The following is a 22,515-nucleotide window of genomic DNA, read 5'->3' on the forward strand; positions in this document are numbered from 1 at the left end:
GCAGAAGACATAAATGATTACTAGCTGCTGGGGATTTTAGACTCTAAGAAGAAATAGTTACCTGACTACAGTCACTATGAGGATCTTGTCACAAGGAGTGAGCAGGTCCAGTAACTGCAGGTGGGCAAGTGGGTAGTAACTATTTGGTGTTTATGAAATAAGTAACTTGATTTATTTTAAACTCAATTTAATAAAAGTACTATGCTAATTACTAACTTTCTTGCTGGTGTTTAAAGGAAATTATGGATAGAGTAAGATTTCATGGTTTGTTAGTGCTGTCCACCTGGTGGCCCGCGACCCCCCTCTGTTTGGCCCCCCACTTGTCTGGCTGGTTTGATGATTTACCTTTGGGTAAGATTTAAATGACTGTGAATAACTGGCCCCCTGCATGGTTCACACCTCAGATTCAGGCTGTAAACCCCCTGTATTGTTTAAATATGTAATCCCCTGTAGTGTTCACACCTTTTAATTCCTACATTGTTTACCCTCTGCATTGTTCATACCTTAGGCTCAGACTGTAAGACCCACATTGTTCACCTATTCACACCTCAGACCTGTAGGAGCAGTAGAAATCTACAAATAATCCCTTCACACTATAAAAAGAACATATACTGAGATGGTACTGCAATTAAAAAGTCTTTTAATATATAGTTATTGTGCAGACTGTAGGAGTAGTGCCAGCATTGTGTCACTGTATGCCCCCTGTGCCATACTCTGCCTGACCTATGCTGTCTGTGTGTGCGCCATGCTCTGCCTGCCCTATGCAGCCTGTGTGCCATACTCTACCTGCCATATGCTGCCCATGTGCCATACTCTGCCTACCCTATGCTGCCTGTGTGCGCGCCATACTCTGCCTGGCCTATGCTGCCTGCGCATGCCATACTCTACCTGCCATATGTTGCCTGTGTGCCATACTCTGCCTGCCCTATGCTGCCTGTGTGTGCCATACTGACAAGAGTAGGACACACACAGGAAGCATAGGGCAGGTAGAGTATGGTACACACAGGCAGGGTAGGGCAGAGAGAGTATGGCACACAGGCAGGCAGAGTATGTCACACACAGGTAGCAGAGGGCAGGCAGAGTATGGTACAGAGGCAGCATAGGGCGGGTAGAGCACGGCACACACAGGCAGGGTAGGACAGGCATGAGTATGGCAGGTTTTTGCTGTACTACTACCTTTAATATGGGTATGGTCATGTGATAACACAAGTGTGGTTTAAAAGGGGGGAGTGGTCAAAACTGGCTTCCATTATCGGCCCTCCACCATGTAGGCCGGAAAAATTCCATCCATTGGTACCAAAGAAGTTGGACAGCACTGCCTTAGCATGTATATAAACAAGCACTTTGCAGCTGTTACCATTATCAGGAATAACCATGGGGGAACAGTTTCCTCTCTTTTTTCCCACAAACACAAAAATTAATGCAGCATTACAATCTGTGCTATGTAATCTTAGTGCACGTGAATGCTGGATGTGCTAAGGCATTTAAATGCCATATAACTATATTTAAGAACACTTTGTAGGCATCATACTAAACACATGCATATTCATTTAGTTCACACACATTTGCTTTAAGATAAGTAATGATGTGACTGAGCTTACCTCTGAAGGTAAAGCAAATGTACAGAACTGTTGGAAGGGCCATGACCCAGAGCTGAGAACCTGTATGCTGAAGTCCACTGCAGAGAGAAAGACATGTTGTAAGATACACTTATGTTTCATGGACTGTAAAGCACAAGAGTGACATACCTGACTCTATCCTAAGACTCTTACTTTTCCTTAAAATGTGTTTTGGCACGTCCAAAGCAACAGCATGTGATAGCCTCTAAAACAGGGCCAGAAGCAACTGGGAAAATGTTAAACTAGTCATAGTATGCAATTAGTCTTCCAACACAATTTTTTTTCTTCTTATTTATCACCAACAGAGTCTAGGAAGGACTGCAAATTTGGTAAATAAAGAGATTTTTGGGTATCAATATGTAAGCATTTTCACTAACAGTTCTTGTTGGGTTGCTCACTAAAATTATTAATGATATCAATGATTTCAAATAGCTACAGTTAAAAAGTACAGAAGTATGTGCACTAGGAAGCGTCTCTAAAATCAGTAAAACAAAGAATGTAATGGAAGTACATTGCATTTGGCACAGTAAGAAACAAATGTGTGCCCCTCTTCTCTCTCTGACACTGAACACAACTGTTAATACAAGTCTGCAGCATAATCCTGTATTGATTGCTATATTATATTATATATATATATATATATATAGGTGGTATGTTGCATTTTGATTCTATTACAATCACTGGTGGTTATAAAATAGTGATAAAACTTAAATGTTTTCCATACAAGTATGCAATATCATTTACTGATGCTTAGTACTTACAGTCTAAAGGCTCAGAATTAGTCAAGTGCTTTTTGAACTGCTCATTAAGGTCTTTGCTCACACCTATATCTTGAAACATTCTCTGAAGCTTTGATGTATACTCAAACCCACAGGCTTGCTGCAGAAAAAAAATGCAGACAAAAAGGGTCATACACTCATTTGGAACACAAGTTAAAAGTATTTTTATAAATATTTGGGGAGGGAACAGAATGTACTTCCTCTTGACTGTATATTCTGCTGCAGTAGCATTATAAATTACAAAGTATGATGTTTATATGAGATGACGACTTCCACAGGCAGCTCAAAAGCTTTATAAAAGGGATTTGTTTGCTTGCATTATGGCATTTTAGATTTAAAGGCAAGCCAATATGGTTAGATCATGTTAAAGGTATCCTACCTATCACCCCCAATTATTTTTTTCTCAAAAAAATAAGTAAAAAGCAACTTCCTAATATACATTAATTAAGACATAGTGGTTTAGTTATTCATTACTGTAACTGCTATTTAATAGTAGTTGTCCTTGTCTATTGCTGACTCTTGACACAATGTAGTGTAGCAATGCCAATGATTATCAGACCTGGAGAACAGACTTCCCATACTCTGTTTAAGGGCTCTGGCACACGGGGGAGATTAGTCGCCCGCGAACAGGGAGTTTTATCGCGGGCGACTAATCTCCCCCGTGTGCCAGAGCCCTTAAGAGTCAGAACCAGAGAGCAGAAAATAATGAACAAATACTGCTTTAAATTAAAATGACAATCATAACTAACTTTTAACCCACTGAAATGTTTAAATAATGTATATTGGAAAGTTGTAGATCCCTTTAAGTCACTCCAGATAAATGAACAAAATAATTTCCTACAAGAATGTGAAAGAACTGCAATATATTGCAAACTCTACCTGATTATAACCTTCAATAACACAGCTACTTCAACAACATGGCGCTTGCCAACCCACTGGATATGTCTCGAACAACCTCACAGCAAATGCTCATCATTACAGTGCACATTTATCTGGTGCCAATCATAGGCTGCTACATGCTGGACCCCATGGGACCTGTTCTGCCATCCAAAGCATTGATTTGAAAAGCAATAATTGTGTGGCTACCTAATATTTTTACCCCTGAATAAGACTCCCCAAGACATCTGGAAAAGACATTTGAAACATAAAAGAGATTGCACGTGTGCACGTGATTTGATGTGATGATGTTTGTGTCTCAATGCAAATTTTTTTCCATGATTCTGCATTAGTTAGAACAGATCCTGCACAAAATTCTGCTACAAATTATGACAAGGAAAATGGATGATTTCACAAAGCAATCATAACAAGAGGAATGAAAAGCACCCACCACCTTTTAAAGGGTATACCTCATGCTCTGTGTTCCCTTTGTACAACTTAACAAGCTCTCACTATAACTAATGTGAGAGCTTACATGTGGGGAAATCTTACCTTAAGTTTTGATATCATACTTGCTTCAGCATCATCACTGGCACTGTTTTGATGAACCAATCGCTTTGCAAGCATTTTTGCATAGAACTTCTGAAACACATCCTTGTCTTCTATGTATTTAAAGACCACCATCTAAAATAACAATTTCAAAATAGATATGCATTTAGGATACACGTTAATTAAATGTTAATATATTTTTCATAATTTTTTTTTTGTTTATCTATATCTATATATTATAACCGACAGCACAGCATATCTATGTAGAATTACTCATTACATTTAAATTTTCTTCTTAAAAATCAAGGTGTCTTGTATCTTAACTAACTTACTTTGCCTGGCCACACTATTCCCAAACTTAGGTGTCAATAGCTAACAAAGGACCAAAACAGCCTTTACCAACAGCCTTATATACCCCCTGCTTCCTGTTCAGTCAAACAATGCAGGCATCTATAAGGTTGGAAATTGGTTTGGAATAAATCAGCAAGTAAAATAGTGCATTAAAATTGTGTCTTGCTCTTTTGACTTCCGTTCTGGAGAGGAAGACGAGTGATTCAATAAAGTCCATGACAGCTACATTTTCTGCTTACCACTTGGTTAAGGGTATCCTCCAACTCTGCTTCTTCTGGATTCTTGGAACTTAAAATCAAAAGAAGTGTTTATTAGATAACATTGCACAAAAAAATAAAGTACCTTCAATTGCGGTAGTGGGAGAAGATTTGTCCTTGGAAAAGTAATTAGGGCTATAATTAATTTACACTGGATCCTAACTTACTCTTCTGTAGGCTAAATTAAAGTGAAGCTGTCTATAAAAACGGAGGAACCAGACTGGTGAGAGCAACAGAAACATCTTATTACATTTCTGGATTTTAAGTGATGCTTATGGGCACTTGGATTAGCCACACATAGCAGATAAAATTTAGGTGACTGCTGGATGGCTGATAATATTGGCCCTAGGCTAAATAGCTTTTAGTGCACTTGATTAAAACTTTTACATAGCTGTTCCGTAGCCTCTATTGAAGTCATGCAATTGAATGTGTAGGTCGGAACTACACGTGGATTTATGCTGAAATGCTGTGAACCCTAAGAGATTATTGCTTTGTCTCAGAACTTGGCTTAATTAACAAACAAATATGTGAAGCAAGGTGGTGCCTTGTTTTCATTGCTGAAGTTTAATTGTACAACACGATGTGTTTCAATAGGAACACCAAAATTTTACTTGAAACTACAAAAGAGTTGTTTTACTACTTAAAAATATTGTTTATTTTAATCCATTAAATCACTGACAACCCCATATGGATAGTCTAATGCATTTCATGCTTATCCAGCACTTAATTATAGGTAATTATAACAAGCAGTATAAAATCTCAGCTGTTGTGAAGGGTTAAAACATAAACCAAGCATGTATAAATATAGCAGCTCTCAACATTCTTTTACTATAACCTCACTTAAAAATGTGCATAACCTCACCTACTTTAAATGTGGAACAAAGTCCTGTTAAACCTCATCAGACGGAAAGCCAAACAATATAGTATAGCTTTAACTTTAGAGATGTCTAGCACTACGTGTTTCTGACCTCATGGGTACTTCTACTGGTGCTATTTGAAAGGACTCATGGGATCCGAAACACGTAACACAATGCATCTCACACTGAGATAAAACTACACTATACAGTTTGGCTCTTCAGTGGATCCTTGTTGTTTATATGGTAGAAGTGGCAAACCTACAACACTGTTTGAAAAGCAGAACATCTAATACTGGCAGGGCATCAGTGAGATTAACTAATGGATATTCCAACCAATTAAGAGAGTACATAAAACTCCTACTAACAAGCAAGCTAATTCTGCTTACCTCTTCTTCAAGAGAGAGTCACAATACCGGGCAAGCAACTCTGGTGACTTGCTAGAAGACTGAGCCATTTTTGTCACAGCATTGTTATTTATAAACCGACCACAAGCCTACGATTTACCATAAAAAGTAGAGTATTAAAAGAAAATGCCCTGAAATTGTTACAACGAAGGTTTTGGATAGAAAAGTACTTACCTTATCTAGTGCAGCCACAAATCCAGCATCATTGTTGAATGCTGACATGACTAAGGCATTGTATTTCTTGTGAACATCCAAAACAGTCTGTACATACATTTTAGGATCCTGAAGAAAGGTATGAAGTCATAAGGTATGGTCAAGAATTTATTCCTAATGTACTCTTTTAAGGAATTTCTTATTAAATTAACAGTATTATTTGATATTACAACTTAATGCAAAGGAGCCTAGACCAAAGAACAATTCATTAAAAAAATTCTGACACAGCATAATACTAAAAAAAATACTAACTAGAAAAATATTTTATTGGAATCATATACTGCACAAAGCATGCATTTTCTGATATATCTATTTATTCCTCAAAACCATGTAAGTGTTTTGTTTACTGACTACAACAACGCTGTTTGTAAAGAATGCAATAGAACAGGCAAATTCAAAAATGAAAATACATAATTAATAACCTACATTTTGTGCAGCTTCTCCACATTTTTCTATGGCAGCAAGTCCCTGATTGTGAATATGAGTTTCTAAAAGCTTTTTCAGCTCTCCCAGACCATCCTGGATTCGGGAAACAAGATTGTACATACGGCCCAGGTCTGTAAGACAAAAGTACACAAGGCTTCACCGGCTAGCTACTAATATAAAAGTACTAGAAGTGTTATTTGCATTTGTTTGTCTAGTAAAACAACTTGTTATTTATAGCAAGGCAATAAAGATGACATTTAGGCAAACTGGAAATATCCTGCCTAAAGGTGGCCATACATGCAGATATTGCACAAAACTAAGTTTCGGATGATAACTGGTGCGTGCACGGTGGGAGACAAGGCGACTGATATCGGTAATAACTTTGTATATTGGTTGTCTCGTTGATCGGACAGTACTGAAATTTTTGATGGTGCTTTTGAAGTTGCCCGAACATTGTAATGTTAATAATGAATCATCAGATAGGGATAAAGAATTATTTTGTTTTTAAGTTTAAGTTTTTTTTTGTTTTTTTAGTAAAGTGGACAAACGATCTTTCCTATGACCAATATCATAGGATCGCAATTGTATCGTGTATGGCCACCTTAATTTTGCTCTAACAGTGTAAGAAGGTTAACATTGGTATACAGGCTGGCAATCTATTTTGATAAACCAATAGGAATTCAAGAAATTCATAGAAGCTACTGGCCCAATAGCCAACAACTGTGCATGTACACAACTCCCAGCATTACACAGAAATTAGCTATTGTTTGTAATAGCTCGCGGCCCATGTAGAAATGTATTCATTTTGGAGCATAGTGGCCCGTGTTAGATAATTACCTTCATTTTTATCAGCATCTAGTAAATTCTGAAATTCAGTGTGGAAAATCTCTAGATGTTTTTCAATTAGGACTTGTTCACATTTCCGTGCTAGTTCATCCTGTGTGCTCTCATGTAAGTATACTTGTACTCTGCGCTGCTCCTCCAAAAGCCGAGCTTCTGCCTAAAAAAGACAAAAGCAATAATAAGCCTTAGGCACACACAGAACAATGTTATTACACAGCAGGGTGCATAAACTCTTCTAATATGCAGACTTTTCTTTTCTTAGACAGAATAGGTATTCTATTCACTAAGCATTACTTCTGTGAATATGTATCACTTTGCACAATTAGAAGGTGCCACTAACTGTCACTTCAGTTTGTATTTCATACAAACTGATGTGGTGTGTTGCGGTGTGTGGAGCATTATCAGTTTTACCTCCCCCCCCCCTAAAAATTAACATTATTACACCAACTATTATATAAAGGGAAATGCAGAGAGAAAGAATAATCTTGAAAATGCGAATGAAGCAATCATTGCTCACCATATATGAAAGAATTACAATTCTAAAAATGTTTGCACCATTCGCTGTGCTTCTCCTATACAGTCACTGAAGAGACAGAGCTATCAAGCCCTATAATGTGTGTGTAACAGAAGCATTGGCAAATGGCTGCCTAACATCTAGCATTAGTAACAATACTTGCTTCTTTGGAACCAGGTTACCTCACCCTGGTAACAGTATAGCAGATTTTCAAAAGAAAGCAGACCTACCTTTTTCATATATTCTGTGACAGGGTTCTGCTGTAAAAACTCTGTGCTCTCTCTTGTATAAAACCGTTCTGTGTCTGCCAAAAACTGAGACTCAAAGGACTCTTTATAAACAGTCAGTGTTGGGCCTTTGGCAAATGCATCATCTTCATTCAAGCCAAGCTCAACTTGAAAGAAAAACATATTTTTACTGCTTTGTGATTTTTTTTCAATTTATTTTTTTACATTGGCTGGCATGGTGCCTTTTATTACGAGAACCCATCTATTTTACGTGAACCAAAGTGGACTAAGCATTAACCTTTTCTAGCACAGACACATTAACAGTTGTATTTACATAACCAGCTATATTTAGGTCTAGTGCCACCCTAGGCATTGGACCTAATTCACACACCCCCAAACCTTGGGGCATCCGTAGGCCATCCCCTGCTGCGAATGGGGCTCTCGGGCGCCTATAAATATGGCTCTGCACACAACATTAAACAGATTTAACGAAGAAATTTCCTCCCAAAAAAATCACTAATCAAGTGTTATTAATTTAGGCTCATTTAACTGAAAATCAAATAGTGATTTAATTGTTGTTTTGATTTTTTGCACAAGTCCTGTTATGTATAAAGCTTTCTATTTTTATTATTAATTTTATTTGCACCCAGGCAGACACTTTATTATATTTGAGTGCTCCTCTCAGTGTTATTTATATATATATATATATATATATATATATATATAATATATAATGCAAGGATGATGGCAATCAAATCAAACAGTCAGAACACAGATCATCAGAAGAAAAACCTCACAGCACTTGCCTAACATCTAATACTGTATCCATATCTCTGTGTAATTCTGAGTGTGATGTTGTAAAGATTAGTTATGCATTAGCAGATGCAGGGATACATATTAAAATTAACTTACCATAAGATTGCACCACTCCACTTATAAGCCTGGTGTTTATTGTTTCACCATTTCGTTCCTTTTCAATCAGTTTCAGCACAGCATTTGTTACCTTTTGAAACAGACCAAATAGTGTCACAAATTTACTTCACAATTACCAACTTTTTGTTATATGTATGTATGTGGAGGTGTGATTTAAAAAAATATGAGCGGAATGGAAGAAAACAAAAAAAACATCCCGTCTACCAACTTGGAAATGCAGCATCAACAATTACAGATCACTACTGAAGATGAGAATGGGCACCTCAGGTATGCTGTGAGCATGAAGCACTGTCAATGCTCAACACTAGGGCTAGCACAGTGAGGGCCAACAGGAGGGACATCTGCAGTATACATTGTCAGATGATTACTGAACACAGCATAACTTACAACTTGCTGTGGTAAATGGTAAGAGAAACAGTAAAAAATTTATATTAAAGCCAGTTGTATTTGGAGAGGGGAAGCACAGGGAAAAATTGTTTTGATTTTCAACCATGCCATAATTTAAGGTTCAGTTTACACAGTGCCTCTTTGATGAACTGCATAATAGCACAGCTACAAGAATAACGATCATGTAAATGTCACAAATAACAATAAGTTTGACTGTATAACAAGGTATTGATATTTACCTGCTTATTCAAAGGCTTAAACAGACAATCCCTCCATGTCACTAAGGCCAGCTAGGAGAAAGGAACACAAACAAAGACCTATTAACGATGTAATCACCCACTGTTAAGAAAAATAGTCAGTTATAGGTTCTCTTATCAAGCAATCTGTTGAAATGGGTTTACTAATGTAAGCAAATGTTATCCAACTTACAGAATATATTTCATATATTCCTTTGCGGCCTTCATCACACTCACGGCGAACCCAGTGCCGGTTGAGGTATGCGCAGATTCCATTCAGCACTTTACTTGAAAACCTGTAATCTTCCCATTGCTGTGTGTAAAACTTCAGTACGCTCTCATCCATCAAATCTTCTCCATCCTGGGGAGTACATATTAATATACCATATTCCCAAACAATTTTAGTTGCCTTCTATGCAGTAATAATTACAAATAAAAATATAAAAGTCATCTTGCAAGCAGCTTTAGCAACAAGTTTGGATGCATTAAACCTGTCTAGTATGGAAGATATTAAAGACCTGTGAACCAAAACAATGTATTTTGATAGCATTCTGTACTCCTAATATCACAAAATATGCTTGGAATACAAATGGCAGCAGATATCCTGCTGCAGGAAAATTAAGCTCATGACAACTGGTAGGCTGCAGCTGGTAGTAGGTTACCTACACTGCTCTGCAGCATGATTTAAACCTGTGCTCCCCTATAGTAGTAGTGCCAATGAGTTATGCAGGTAGTTTTTTTGGTTTGTTTTTTTTACACAGTATTAATGATATACTGTGGCCCTACAATAAAAATAAATCAGATACGATAAAATGAAGAATGCACAATTATGTCTGTATACAGCATATGAAACATAAATCCATTTATTTTATGAAGTATTAGAAACATGTTGTTCATATTGCATTCCCTCAGAGATTCAATTTAACAAAAACTTACCTTTAGGAGATTTGTCAAGTAATTCTTTAAGAACTCCTTTAGTCTTTTGTAGAGCTCCAAACCAACAAACTGGGCACCTCCAGGAGTCTGTCCTTTCTTAGATTTTGATGGCGGCACTCCAGCCCCCCGTGCTTGGTTAGATTGGTGTACACTGGTGCAGTAGTTATAAACATGTCTGAAAGAGTATATTAAGGAACACACAGAAGGTGCAACCCTGACAACTACAAACATTTCATAAATCCAAAAAGGCTGGTGCCAAATCAGGCAGATTCTTGGCCTGCGCATAAATGCAGGCCAAAAAACTGCTCCATTGCTCCTTAATGTGGCCATCGGTCGCACGAAAGATCGTCAAATCCGCCACTAACCTTCAGGGCTGAAACAGCAGATAAGGAGGTAGAAACAATAGGATTTCTACCTCCTTCTGCCGGTTCAGCCCTGAAGGCAGATTTTGATCAGGCGCCTTCTATGGCGCCCGATCAAAATCTTTTAACCTGGCCGATCGGCGCGTCGACCGATATCAGCAGCCTCCTGCGATATCAGTCGTCTCGCCGACTTGCCATACCCATGCCGAATATCGTACAAAACGGGGTTTCGTACGATATTATCGGTGCGTGTATGGCCAGCTTTACAGCTTTCTGATGTGCCTGCACCTAGAGCCACTGCATCGGCCTGGGTGCAGACACACAGAGCAGATTTCAGCAAGGAAATGCTATAGTACGAGTTATTTTGCCAAAATCTGCTCTGTGAGCCTGCCCCAGGCTTATGCAGTGGCTCTAGGTGCAGGCACATCAAAAAGCAGTTACCGGCAATTTGCAAAAACATGGGCCCTTAATGGAGCCCTAATGCAGGGTTTCTAGGCGTTAGATTGATGTGGGTAGATTTATCTGCTCTTTCTATGGCTATTTATATATTGCAATGCAAGTAAAAACATAAAAATAACAAATTTTTTTTAATAGGTTATGACAGAGTCCTTAAATTAAATAGTCCTGCATTTCTCTCTCTCCACTCCCTTTTAACCCAGTTAACATGGCAGGCAAGTATTAAGACTTCTGGTGAATAAGTGAGTTAACATACTTTTGCGCTACAAAATTCAGGGAATTTAAGATGTGTAAAACACATCCAGCTATGCAAAATTTACATTTCAATTATGAGACAATACAATGTGTTCCCACCATGCCCCAAGGAAATTCTCCTACATAACATTTTAAAGGAAACCACAATTTTGATCTATTCAAAAGAGAAAAATCCCAACAAGTTAAAAAGATGAAGAGTTCCTTTTAGGTCAGAATATGGTGTCAAAAAGAAATGTCAGAAATGTCTCCCAATCTTTACACAACAGGAAAGCTATTTACAAGAAAAAAGAGCCCCAGCAGACAACTTCCAGTATAAATGACAATATGCAGGGGACACTTTCCAAATCTGCTCACATCTTACTTAAAACTTATTCTGTAGTGCAAATCCAGTATCATCATTCAAACTGGGATATTTATGTCTGCACAGCTGCTCAGGGTAGAAATATTTAACATCTACTATGAATAATACATGGATGGCAGCCAGATTAAAAGATTTACAGCTTGTTTTTAAGTACATTGCCTGTGCACTGCTTTAGGGATTCTTAAATGAAATACTTTGTCCAATACCACCCAACACCCCCTCACAAGATTGTTAAATACCAAAGGCTAACAATTAGAGCTTGATAAATTCAAGCAATGAGAAAGCATATCACCTAAACCTTTGCCCATGGTTCTTACCAGATAAAAATAAACAACAAAAACAAAGTACCTGCTCATAAACAATCACCTTACATATTATGTCTTCCAAAAACTGCATTTCTGAGTCCTTACTGCTTCCTATCCCTAATACGGGACCTTGAAAATGTATTTAGAGCTTTGTCCATTCCTAAACTGAAATGTATTTTTCTAAGGCATTTTAGTACAGGTATAGGATCCTGTATTTGGAAACCCGTTATCCAGAAAGTTCCACATTACGGAAAGACCATCTCTCATAGATTCCATTATAAGCAAATAATTCAAATTTTTAAAAATGATTTCCTTTTTCTCCTTCCTTATTGGATGCAAAACAATCCTATGGGGTTTATTCAATATTTAAATGATTTTTAGCAGACTTATGGTATGGAGATCCAAATTATGGAAAGATCCCTTATCCGGAAAACTCCAGGTCCCTAGTATTCTGGATAACAGGTCCCATACGTGTACGTGTACAAATAAAGAGATGTACACAGGAGTGATGCACGTGTGGGGCTGGCATCAGTGTGCCGGATATGGAATGGGAGGTATATTTTGTAAATGCTTCTTTTCAAAGATGTCTCTAAACACAATCTTTGGATGGAATTTGAGCAGACTATAATACTGTTTATTTTCCACGTCTTTGTTTTAAGAAACTTAAATTTACTACATATTAAATGTCACCGGATACCTAAGTTTGATACCATCCAATGTTTTCATCTAAATCAGAGATTGCCTAATGTGAGGCTAGCCCTTTTGGAAAGGGGGGTGGGGTAGGGACTAGAGCAGTCACAAAAAAATAATGAATTTAAAATTGCCCAGGGCTCTAAGCACTCTTGTAATTTACATTTAATGTATTGTTTTTTTTATTTTGTTTCTAAGCTATTATGCTGTTTATAAATTGCAAATATAATGAATTTGTAACAACCTCGCTGGTCAGTTCTTATGACTGTATAATTGAAGAGAATATGTTACAGGAAAGAAAACACAGAACTGTTCTGATGTTGCTACCCACAAGGAGGACATGGTTTCTGATCTCTTTCCTGAGCAGAGCAACATCAGAACTGACCAGCAGGTGGAACTGTTACAAAATTCTTAATACAGGTATAGGATCCAATATCCAGGAAGTCCATCTCCCATAGAATCATTTGCTTCGAGTTGAGTCTATTTTTTGTATATTATTTTTCTCTGTAATAATAAAACAAGACCTTGATCCCAACTTAGATATAATTATTCCTTATTGGAGGCAAAACAAGCCTACTGGATTTGATTCAATTATTTTTCAGTAAACTTAAGGTATGGAGCGCCAAATGTCAAAAAGACCCCTTATCCAGAAAACCCCAGGCCCTGAGAATTTTGGATAACAGGTCCTATACCTGTATTAGAAGTTAATAAGCAGTGTAACAAACAAACAAAAAACATTCTTAGAGCAGCCTGAGCAATTTTGCATTCAATTCTTTAAGGGTTTTTATATTCCTTAAAGGAATTGTTCAGTGTACAATTGAAACTGGGTAAAAGGACTGCCCAAATGTTTTCATGTTTTCAATGTAGTTAGTTAGCCAAAAATGTAATCTACAAAGGCTAGAGCGGGCAGATGTCCAACATAATAGCCAGAACATTACTTTCACCTTTACAGCTCTCTAAGCTGTTAGTAGTCAATAACCAATCAGTGACCGCCCCTAAAGTCACTGACTTTAGCTTAAAGCAGGAAGAAGTGTTCTGGCTATTATGTTAGACATCGACCCACTTCAGCCTTTTTAGATTACATTTTTGCCTAACTACAATGCAAATATTTTTTATTTTGAACAATCTATCCTATTACAGTCTATTTTACCCGGTTTCATTTTTACACTGAATTGAGAGATTTGGTGATAATGACTTGCTTTTCTATATACCCGGTAAAGCCTAGCTAGGCCTATTTGAGCAACACTGAGCGGTTATAGAACTGCGGTTATAGATGTTAATGTAACTATGGCTAAATGGCTGATGTTTACCTCTACTGGTTCCCCCCCTGTTACAAGCTAAGGGGGTGGGGGGCATGTACAAAGGTTTATTATCAGTGCTGGGGCTTGAACCAAAAAAGTCCAGCAAACACCAATATTAAACCATCTTCCCACTGCACGAAGTACTAGTAGGAATACCTACTAGAAATGCTTGGATGCATATGATTTTATATTTTTAACTATATTAAAGATATTGTTAGTACAATTTTGTGAGCAATATTTTATGAACTAAAGTAACTTTTCGACTGTCAGTCCGACCAGCAACATTTTTTTTACTGTTTTGATTTATTCTCTTTGTTAGGAATAAAGAATAAAATTAATTGTTTACTATTCTAAGAATGTTACATTTGTGGAAGAAATTCTCTTTGCAAGCGTGTATATTGAAATTCTTATGTAAACCTTGTTAGAATACTCAAAGGGCTAAGTCAGCCAAAGAATATACATAAACAGAAATACAGGTAAAAAGACTGTTCAAAAAGTTTACGGGAAAAAGATGGGTCGATATGTTTACCCGTGTTCTGTTTCTGTAATTGAGGCTCTGTTTGTCACATAAAGTACAGCAAACCCATTACAAAGAACACTCAATTTTTTCTAAATCAATTCCAACCTTTACAACTCTATTTCCAAAAAGTTGAGACATTGTGTAAAATATTAATAAAACCAAAATGCAATGATCTGTATATAATTTAAACCCTATGCTTAATTGCAAATAGTTTTAACACAATATATCAAATGTTGAAAAACATGCTCCTTTTAACTTTGGTGCCACAACACATTCCTAAAAAGTTGGAACACCCTGTGAACATTTGGGAATCGAAGAGACCAACTGCTGTAGCTTAAACAGTGCTGTTTGGCAGCATATATTGCTCCAAAACCTGTATACATTGCGCAGTTATGGGACTTGTAATCCAGAATGCTTGGGACCTGGGTTTTTCCAGGTCTTTCAGTAACCTGGATTGCCAAGTCTACTAAAATAAAATTCAAAGCCAAAAAAATAAGCCAAATAGGATCATTTTCACTCAAATAAGCATCGATCATATCTTAGTTAGGGTCAAGTACAAGGTACTGTTATATTGTTATAGAGAAAAAGGAAATCTTTTCAAAAATGTTTGTTTGCTTAAAATGGAGTCAGTAGGAGATGGTCTTCCCATAATTCAAAGCTATGACAGATGCCATACCGGTTTATCATTTAACATTACTGGTGCCCTCCCAGAGGTGCAAGCTACGCATGCCATATAGACTAATGCACCCTTATGCCATAATGGATTCTGGCTTTGGAACGGTGTGCTGATAACCAGTTGGATGGTCCTTCCCCTCTTTAGCCCGGAGGATGCGAGGACAGTCCATCTTAAATAAGTTGTATGTATATGTTTCTTTGTGTGGTAGAGTTATAAATTTGTGGGTGACAAACTCTGGTCAGACAACAGTTCCCAAAGTATTCCTAAACCCACGCAGTAATTTCCACTACAGCAACGTGTCTGTTGTTAATGCAGTGCCATATGAAGGGCAGAAGGTCAAAACCATCTAACACTGGCTTTTGGCCTTGTCTCATGTATACAGAGATCTTATGTACTATAGATGATATGATCACCAAATGTTTTGCAGTTTAACGTTAAATTATTTCTATATTTGCCTGTGCAGCAGACCTGGACTGGCAATCTGTGGATTCTGCCAAATTCCCGGGGGGGCTGCTCAAAGATGCCATAGACAATAACTATTTATTGGGCTAGTGGGGGGGGGAGGCTGTTTGCGACTTTGTGTACTTAAAATGCCTATTTAGAATCCCAGTCAAAGCCTGCTCTGCAGTGATTCTCAGAGTGGTGTATACCTCCCCTTTGAGACCCGGCCGCAGAGAGGCTTTTGGTGCCCTGATCCTAAAATTTATGAAAGGTTTTTTTTCTGAAAACAGCATAATTTCTCTTTTTCTACATTTAATATGTCATCTTTGTACTATTTTGCTTATATAGGGTTTAAATGATTTACAGATCTTTCACTTCTGTTTTTATTTTATTTTTAGTGTCCCATGTTTTTTGGAAACAGGGCTGTTTAAAAGCAAGCACATAAAAACACAAAAAACATAACGCACAAAGCCTGTCTACTGATTGTACTATGGATTTTGTTTAGAGTGAACTGCACTCTAAACAAAATCCATAGTACAATCAGTAGACAGGCTTTGAATTCAGATGTTTTCTAAAATGAATAAAAAAATCAACACTCAGCCTTACAAAGTTACACCTAAAATGTTTCCAAACTAAGTAATTAAAAAACATATTTATGTCAATCACCATAAAATAATACAGTTTTAAATAATTAGTCATCAAGATGATGCCAGAAAAAGACAAAAAGATGGCCAAGGCTTTTTATCTGGCGAAAAAATTTACATTGAGCAGTACCTTACCAATCAATTATGCCTTTTGCAGAAGGTAAGACGAAAGTAATGGGAGTTACAATAAGGATACGTATAGAGTTCCATATATCTGGACTTTGCCATGCTCTGTCTTGTATAAACTTGTTGGATCCCGGCCCGCAGGTCATCCCATATTTGGTCCAAGCCAATCTGTTTCAGTCCATGTGGATTCTGACTTCTGTTTGAAGACATTTTTGTCCTCTCTTTATGGATTTCCCCCCAATAAAATGTCTTTCAGTGCCACAACTTCCTTTAATGACTTACTTAAACCTCCATAAGATGATAAAATGCTGGAGCATTCCAAATCGCTTGTGAATTGATCCTGTTGGGTGATGTAGATCCTATCAGTTAAAATGCCTAAAAGTGAAAATATAACTATGCATTAAAAGTGTTGTACATATAATTATAACATGTTAATAAAGGAACATTTAAATGTGTATTTATCATTATCCTTAGTAGTGAAGTGCTTCATTCTTCCCCTTTATTCTTCAGACTTGGTTTATATCACTACCCTTTCTTGTTTTTGGATAGACACCTTCTTCCCTGTAGTGCATGCCCAGTATGCAAAGGACAAGACTTGTGCATTCCTTGTAGATTTTCCCCACAATGATATTGTGTGTGTAACACGGTACGCCTGCACGTGATCAATTTAAAATTATGCCAGTCCAAGAAGAATCATAGGGGCCCATTTATCAAAGTACGATTGCTTCCGAATACAAAAATAAAGTTTTCGTACTGTGCATATTTTTGCGACTTTTTCGCACTTTGCGACAAAAAGCGTGACAATTTGTGCGACAAAATCGTATTTGTCGCGCAGAGTATGAAAGTTGCCTTGAGAGGAAACATCGGGCGGCTTCAGCAAATCACGGCGCCGCGTATGCCATCCCACCAGCAATTTATATTCTAGCCGGTGGGATGGCATTGCAGGGAGATTAGTCGTCCGCGACAACAAAGATTTGTTGTGCAGCGACTAATCTCCCCGTGTATCACTGCCCTTAAATGGCTGCAACCATGGCTACACAGCATATTTGAATTTCTAAACTATAGTAGTGTTTCATCAGTTGTACCAGTGCAGGGCAACAGTGCAATTACTGTTATACAGGTTCATATTTTGGTATTATTGTTTTTTTAAACTTAAGTTTAAAAGAAAAGAAATTAAGAGCTCAGCATACATACTGAATGACATGGATCAGGTAACTTCACCCAAAGCTTTATCAACTACAAGGGAAAACTGGCCAACTGCTGATCAGATTCACCATGTATATGGGATAATCAAACTAAAAAAATCCATATACCACACACACAACCTTAACTGATGCAGTTGAATCAGTATAATTGGTTCCTCCATAAATAGTTTGGGATCTGGAACAGTTAGGAACATTACAAAGGACTGAGGCCATTCACTGAGGAAATGAGATAATGTGATTACTTCCTACGGAGGATTATGCTACATAAAACTATAAGGGAAAGAACATAGCAGTTAATACAAGAAAAGGTGTCTCTTTTGACATGACGGTTGAAGTCACAATGGGTAATATGAACCAATGACCTAATAATACTTAAATGTATTATTCACTTTGTTAACAACAGTCTCTTCTCTCTCACTTTGAGCACATACCTAAAAATAAATTATACACCCCATCCACCTTTCATATCCCTATTAAAGCTTGTAAGTTCCGCTCTGCAAAATGTTACTGTACTACCTTTTAAACACTTTGTTAATGGTCAGTTAAGTGGAAATGTGACCTTATAAAGAATTTAAAAGGTAGTACAGTAACATTTTGCAGAGTGGAACAGTACAAGCTTTAATGGGGATATGAAAGGTGGACGGGGTATATAATTTATTTTTAGGTATGTGCTCATGAGAGAAGAGAGACTGTAGTTAAAGTGAAAAATACATTTATAGGGGTTGTTCACCTTTAAGTTAACTCTTAATATGATGCAAAGAGTAATATAAGACAACTTGCAATTGGTGTTTATTTTTAATTATTTGCAATTTTTTAAATTATTTAAATTTGTTTTGCATCTCTTCAGATTGAGGTTTCAGCCGCTATCTGGTTGCTATGGTCCAAATTACCTTAGCAACCAGGGAATGGTTTGAATGTAAAAACATAAGTAGGAGAGGACCTGAATAAAAAAAAAATAAGTTATAAAAAGTCGTAATAACAGTAAAATTGTAGCCTCATAGAGCAACAGTTTTCAGGCTGCTGGAGTCAGTGACCCCCATTTGAAAGCTATAAAGAGTTAGAAGAAAATAAACAATGAAGACCAATTGAAAAGTTGCTTAGAATTGGCTATTCTATAACATAACCACCCCTTTAATTATTATTAGGTCACTGATTCATATTACCCAATTAGACTTCATAGGTCATGTCAAAGAAGACATATTCCTAAAATAACTGCTATGTTCTTTCCCTTATAATTTTATGTAGCATAATGTAATATAAGGTCACATTTCCACTTAACTGGCCAGTAACAAAGTAAAATTTATTTTTTACATTTAAAATGTGTATATGTCCCCATGGAAGGGATTTTGGTGCAAAACTGTATGCTCAACCATTGAAATCCTATTCATGTGCCTGCACCTGTGCCAACACAATGGTTCCGGTTGAGGCACATCAAGAAGCTTTTAATAGCGTAGGTGTGGTTTCTAGGCCTGCGTTTACCTGCAGGCTGCGAATCACCCACATGTGGCAGTAGCCTTACACAGTAAAACAAATACAGGTCAAATGCCCTTCATGGCTGTCTAGAAACCTTTAGGAGCATATGGGAGGATTCTCGGCCTGTGTTTATCCACAGGCCAAGAAGTGCCCATGTATGGCAGTAGCCTAAGAACTAAACCCATTTTGTTCTATACATATGATCTCATCTGCTTTTGAAAGTGTGTGCCTTTTTGCTTATTTGGCAGCACTATGCATACACAACAGCTTATTTTTATAAGCTATAGTTGTGCTAATGAAGCAAACACACAATTATTACTTGTGCAGTAATGATGTGCGGGCCAGGCAGATACTCACAGGTTCAGCCCGACCTTGGCACATCACTTTTGGGTGGGTTCAGGTTGAGCTCTTCTGCTCACCCTCCCTGGACGAAACCTAACACTGCCACTGCCTCTTCCGGCTTGTGGATTTATAGGCTCGCGCCCAACACCCACCCCTTTTGTGATGTCATTGAAGGTCAGTGGGGGTCTATAAATAGAGGGGATAAGCTGGGTCGAGTAGGGCTTGGATTGGGTGCGGGTCGAGTTTTTCTAAACCCGCACATCACTACTGTACAGGGTAACATTACATTAAAAGTAATATAAAAACTGTGTTTGGGTGTTACTGGTCCTTTTAATAACATATAGATCTTTACCCACTGCTCCTGTCTGTTTTCTGACAGCCTTATTCTTAGTCAATTTATATATGCATTGAAGGTAGGCTTGAGTGCAGCTCAGACTGCACATTAGACGTTACCAACTGCATTATGTATGTGTTTATTTGAAGTTTGCACAGGTCTTTCTTTTGAAAAGAAAATATACTATTTCTTATCTTTCAGAAACTCAGCCTAGCTAAAACCGGTCTTCCCTTTCCAAAGCTAGCCCTTCTCCTACTTTCACAAAAACTATTGATGGCATGACTATTAATCCTGTTAATTCAGCACAATGTCTGGGTTATCTTTGACCAGTTCCTCTCCTCTTATAAAATTAATGCCACTGCCAAAACTAGCGCTTTTTTCTCCCCAATATTGCAAAGATACGCCCCTTTCTTTCACAAGTAACTACTAAAACACTAATCCACTCCCTTATCTCATACCTTATAGCAGTGTTCCCCAACCTGTGGCTCGTGAGCAACATGTTGCTCCCCAACCCTTTGAATGTTGCTCCCAGTGGCCTCGATGCAGGTGCTTATTTTTTAATTTCTGGAAAGGAGACTAGTTTTGGAGGCATAAAAACCAAGTATAATGCCAGAGACTCATTTTGACTGCCAGTACACATCTTATTGCTACCCCCAGGGTTGTGTTGCTCCCCAACACTTTTTCTATTTAAATGTGGCTGACTAGTATAAAAGGTTGGGGATCCCTGCCTTATAGGATTACTGCAATCTCCTACTTACTGGTCTCCCAGACTCCCACACCTTCCTTCCCTGCAATGAATCTTAAATGTTTCTGCTAGTATCCTCCTGTTTTCTCCTAAGAGGGAACCTATTCAGCCCCAAGTAATATCTTCAAAGGATAGTGTAAAAAATACTTTTGGTAACTTTCAAAGCCCTTTATTCTTCTGCTCCTCACTACATTCCTTCACTTGTCTCACTGTATGTTTCTTGCTGTCTTTTCCACTCCTCTCAGTGCTACCATCTTTTTACACCATCAACACCCACTGCCATATCTTGTTTTAAATCATCTTCTTTTGTCTACCTTGCTGCTCTTCAGCTCTGGAATTCCATCCCTGAATACCTCCATAAGGAACAATCTTTCAATCTATTTAAGCAAAAACGATTCTACCTCTTAAAGAATGATTTAAGTCTTTTGTCTAGTCCTGCACTTAAGAGCCAGACCCCAAACCTTGCTTTTACCCTCCAATTTGTGCCTGTATGTTTCCCACCCACTGATAATATAAACTCTATGGGACAGGGACCTTCTCCCTTCTGTGTACCACATAACACTAAATCTCTGTGTGTACTTTTGTACAATGTAAGATTATATAACTCTGCACAGATATGAAGCCCCATACAAATTATTATTAACATTTATTTATAACACAAAGTTATACATACATATAATACAAATAAAAATTGCTCAGGGGTCAAACAGTTCATACAAAGGAATCTAGAGAACCTTGGGCACATGTGGGACCAAAACCATTAAAAATGGCTTAAGTTCATAAACTATTCAGTTTGGATAGACTAACTGTAATAAAATACATGGCATGCTACTTTGCGCAAGTTTAGCTCTCTGTGATTCCATAACGTCCATATTATTATTGACTCATACCACTATGACGGTTGCCCAATTAAATTAATATATGAAAAATTGATTTGCTAATGAGGAAAAAGGAGCAAAGTTAGTGCCAAACAAGACAAAATATGAAGTGAGGAAAATATGCAGTCTGTGGAACCTTAACACACTACATAAAAGAGAAGGAAAGTTAAAAACTAAGTAAGCTTTACCAGAAAGGTCTATGTAAATAAAGCCATAAACACTTACAGGACTCCTGCTCAGTTCTCAGTGAAAAAAACACCACATTTCATTCCTTCTATTCTGTATACATGATCTTTTGTGTCAGACTTCCTTCAGTCAGAAAAATCCTTCAGGGCACAGCACAAGCCTGCTTAGTTTACTCCTCCCCCCCTCTGCTGTAATCGGAGCACAGAGCTGCTGGCAGGAAGTGAAGTCAGACCAAGGTAAAATGGCAGCTGCTAACTTAAATAAACAAAGAGAGCTTCTATAGCTGTTTACTCAGGTATGGTAAAGCATTCTGCAGAATAAATATAGCATTCTAGCTTGCTCTATTGTGACTAATCTATTGCCAATAAAATTCCTCAGCAACTTTCCTACCCCAGACCCTTTCCCCAAAATTTTAAATTTGAGCCTTTGCAAATTCACCACCTATTTGTATAACTTAAAGCAGTGCTGTCCAACTGGCGGCCCGCGGCCCCCCTCTGTGTGGCCCCCCACCTGTCTGGCTGCTTTGATGGCTTACTCTTGTGTAAGCTTTAAATGGTATCAGTACTGTGATTAACTGGCCCCCTGCATGGTTCTCACCTCAGATTCAGGCTGTAATCCCCCTGTATTGTTTAAACATGTAATCCCCTGTGTTTTTCACACTTTTTAATCTCTGCATTGTTCTACCCCTGCAGTGTTCACACCTCAGGCTCAGGCTGTAATCACCCCCATTGTTCCCTCAGGAGCAGTAGAAACCCACAAATAATCCCTGCACACTACAAAAAGAACATATACTGAGGGGGTACTTCAA

At 37.7% G+C, this 22,515-nt stretch overlaps 1 protein-coding gene across 3 annotated transcripts in view; it reads right to left on the reverse strand.

Moving 5' to 3' along the window:
* The window catches only part of cul1 (cullin 1), a 57,007-nt gene that overhangs the window by 12,692 nt on the left and 21,800 nt on the right, over positions 1–22,515 (reverse strand). For 2 of the 3 annotated variants that reach the window (XM_012964854.3, XM_012964856.3), the window contains exons 2-15: positions 16,615–16,919; positions 10,408–10,582; positions 9,665–9,832; positions 9,475–9,525; positions 8,828–8,918; positions 7,919–8,082; positions 7,169–7,331; positions 6,332–6,462; positions 5,867–5,974; positions 5,675–5,781; positions 4,414–4,462; positions 3,827–3,958; positions 2,381–2,498; positions 1,602–1,678 (exon numbers count right to left, since the gene is read on the reverse strand). In XM_012964854.3, the coding sequence (XP_012820308.1) occupies positions 1,602–1,678; positions 2,381–2,498; positions 3,827–3,958; positions 4,414–4,462; positions 5,675–5,781; positions 5,867–5,974; positions 6,332–6,462; positions 7,169–7,331; positions 7,919–8,082; positions 8,828–8,918; positions 9,475–9,525; positions 9,665–9,832; positions 10,408–10,582; positions 16,615–16,754 (1,674 nt within the window). In that variant the 5' untranslated portion in view covers positions 16,755–16,919. 3 annotated transcript variants of the gene reach the window in all.

This window comes from Xenopus tropicalis, chromosome 6, assembly GCF_000004195.4.
Source record: "Xenopus tropicalis strain Nigerian chromosome 6, UCB_Xtro_10.0, whole genome shotgun sequence".
NCBI classification, from domain to species: domain Eukaryota; kingdom Metazoa; phylum Chordata; class Amphibia; order Anura; family Pipidae; genus Xenopus; species Xenopus tropicalis.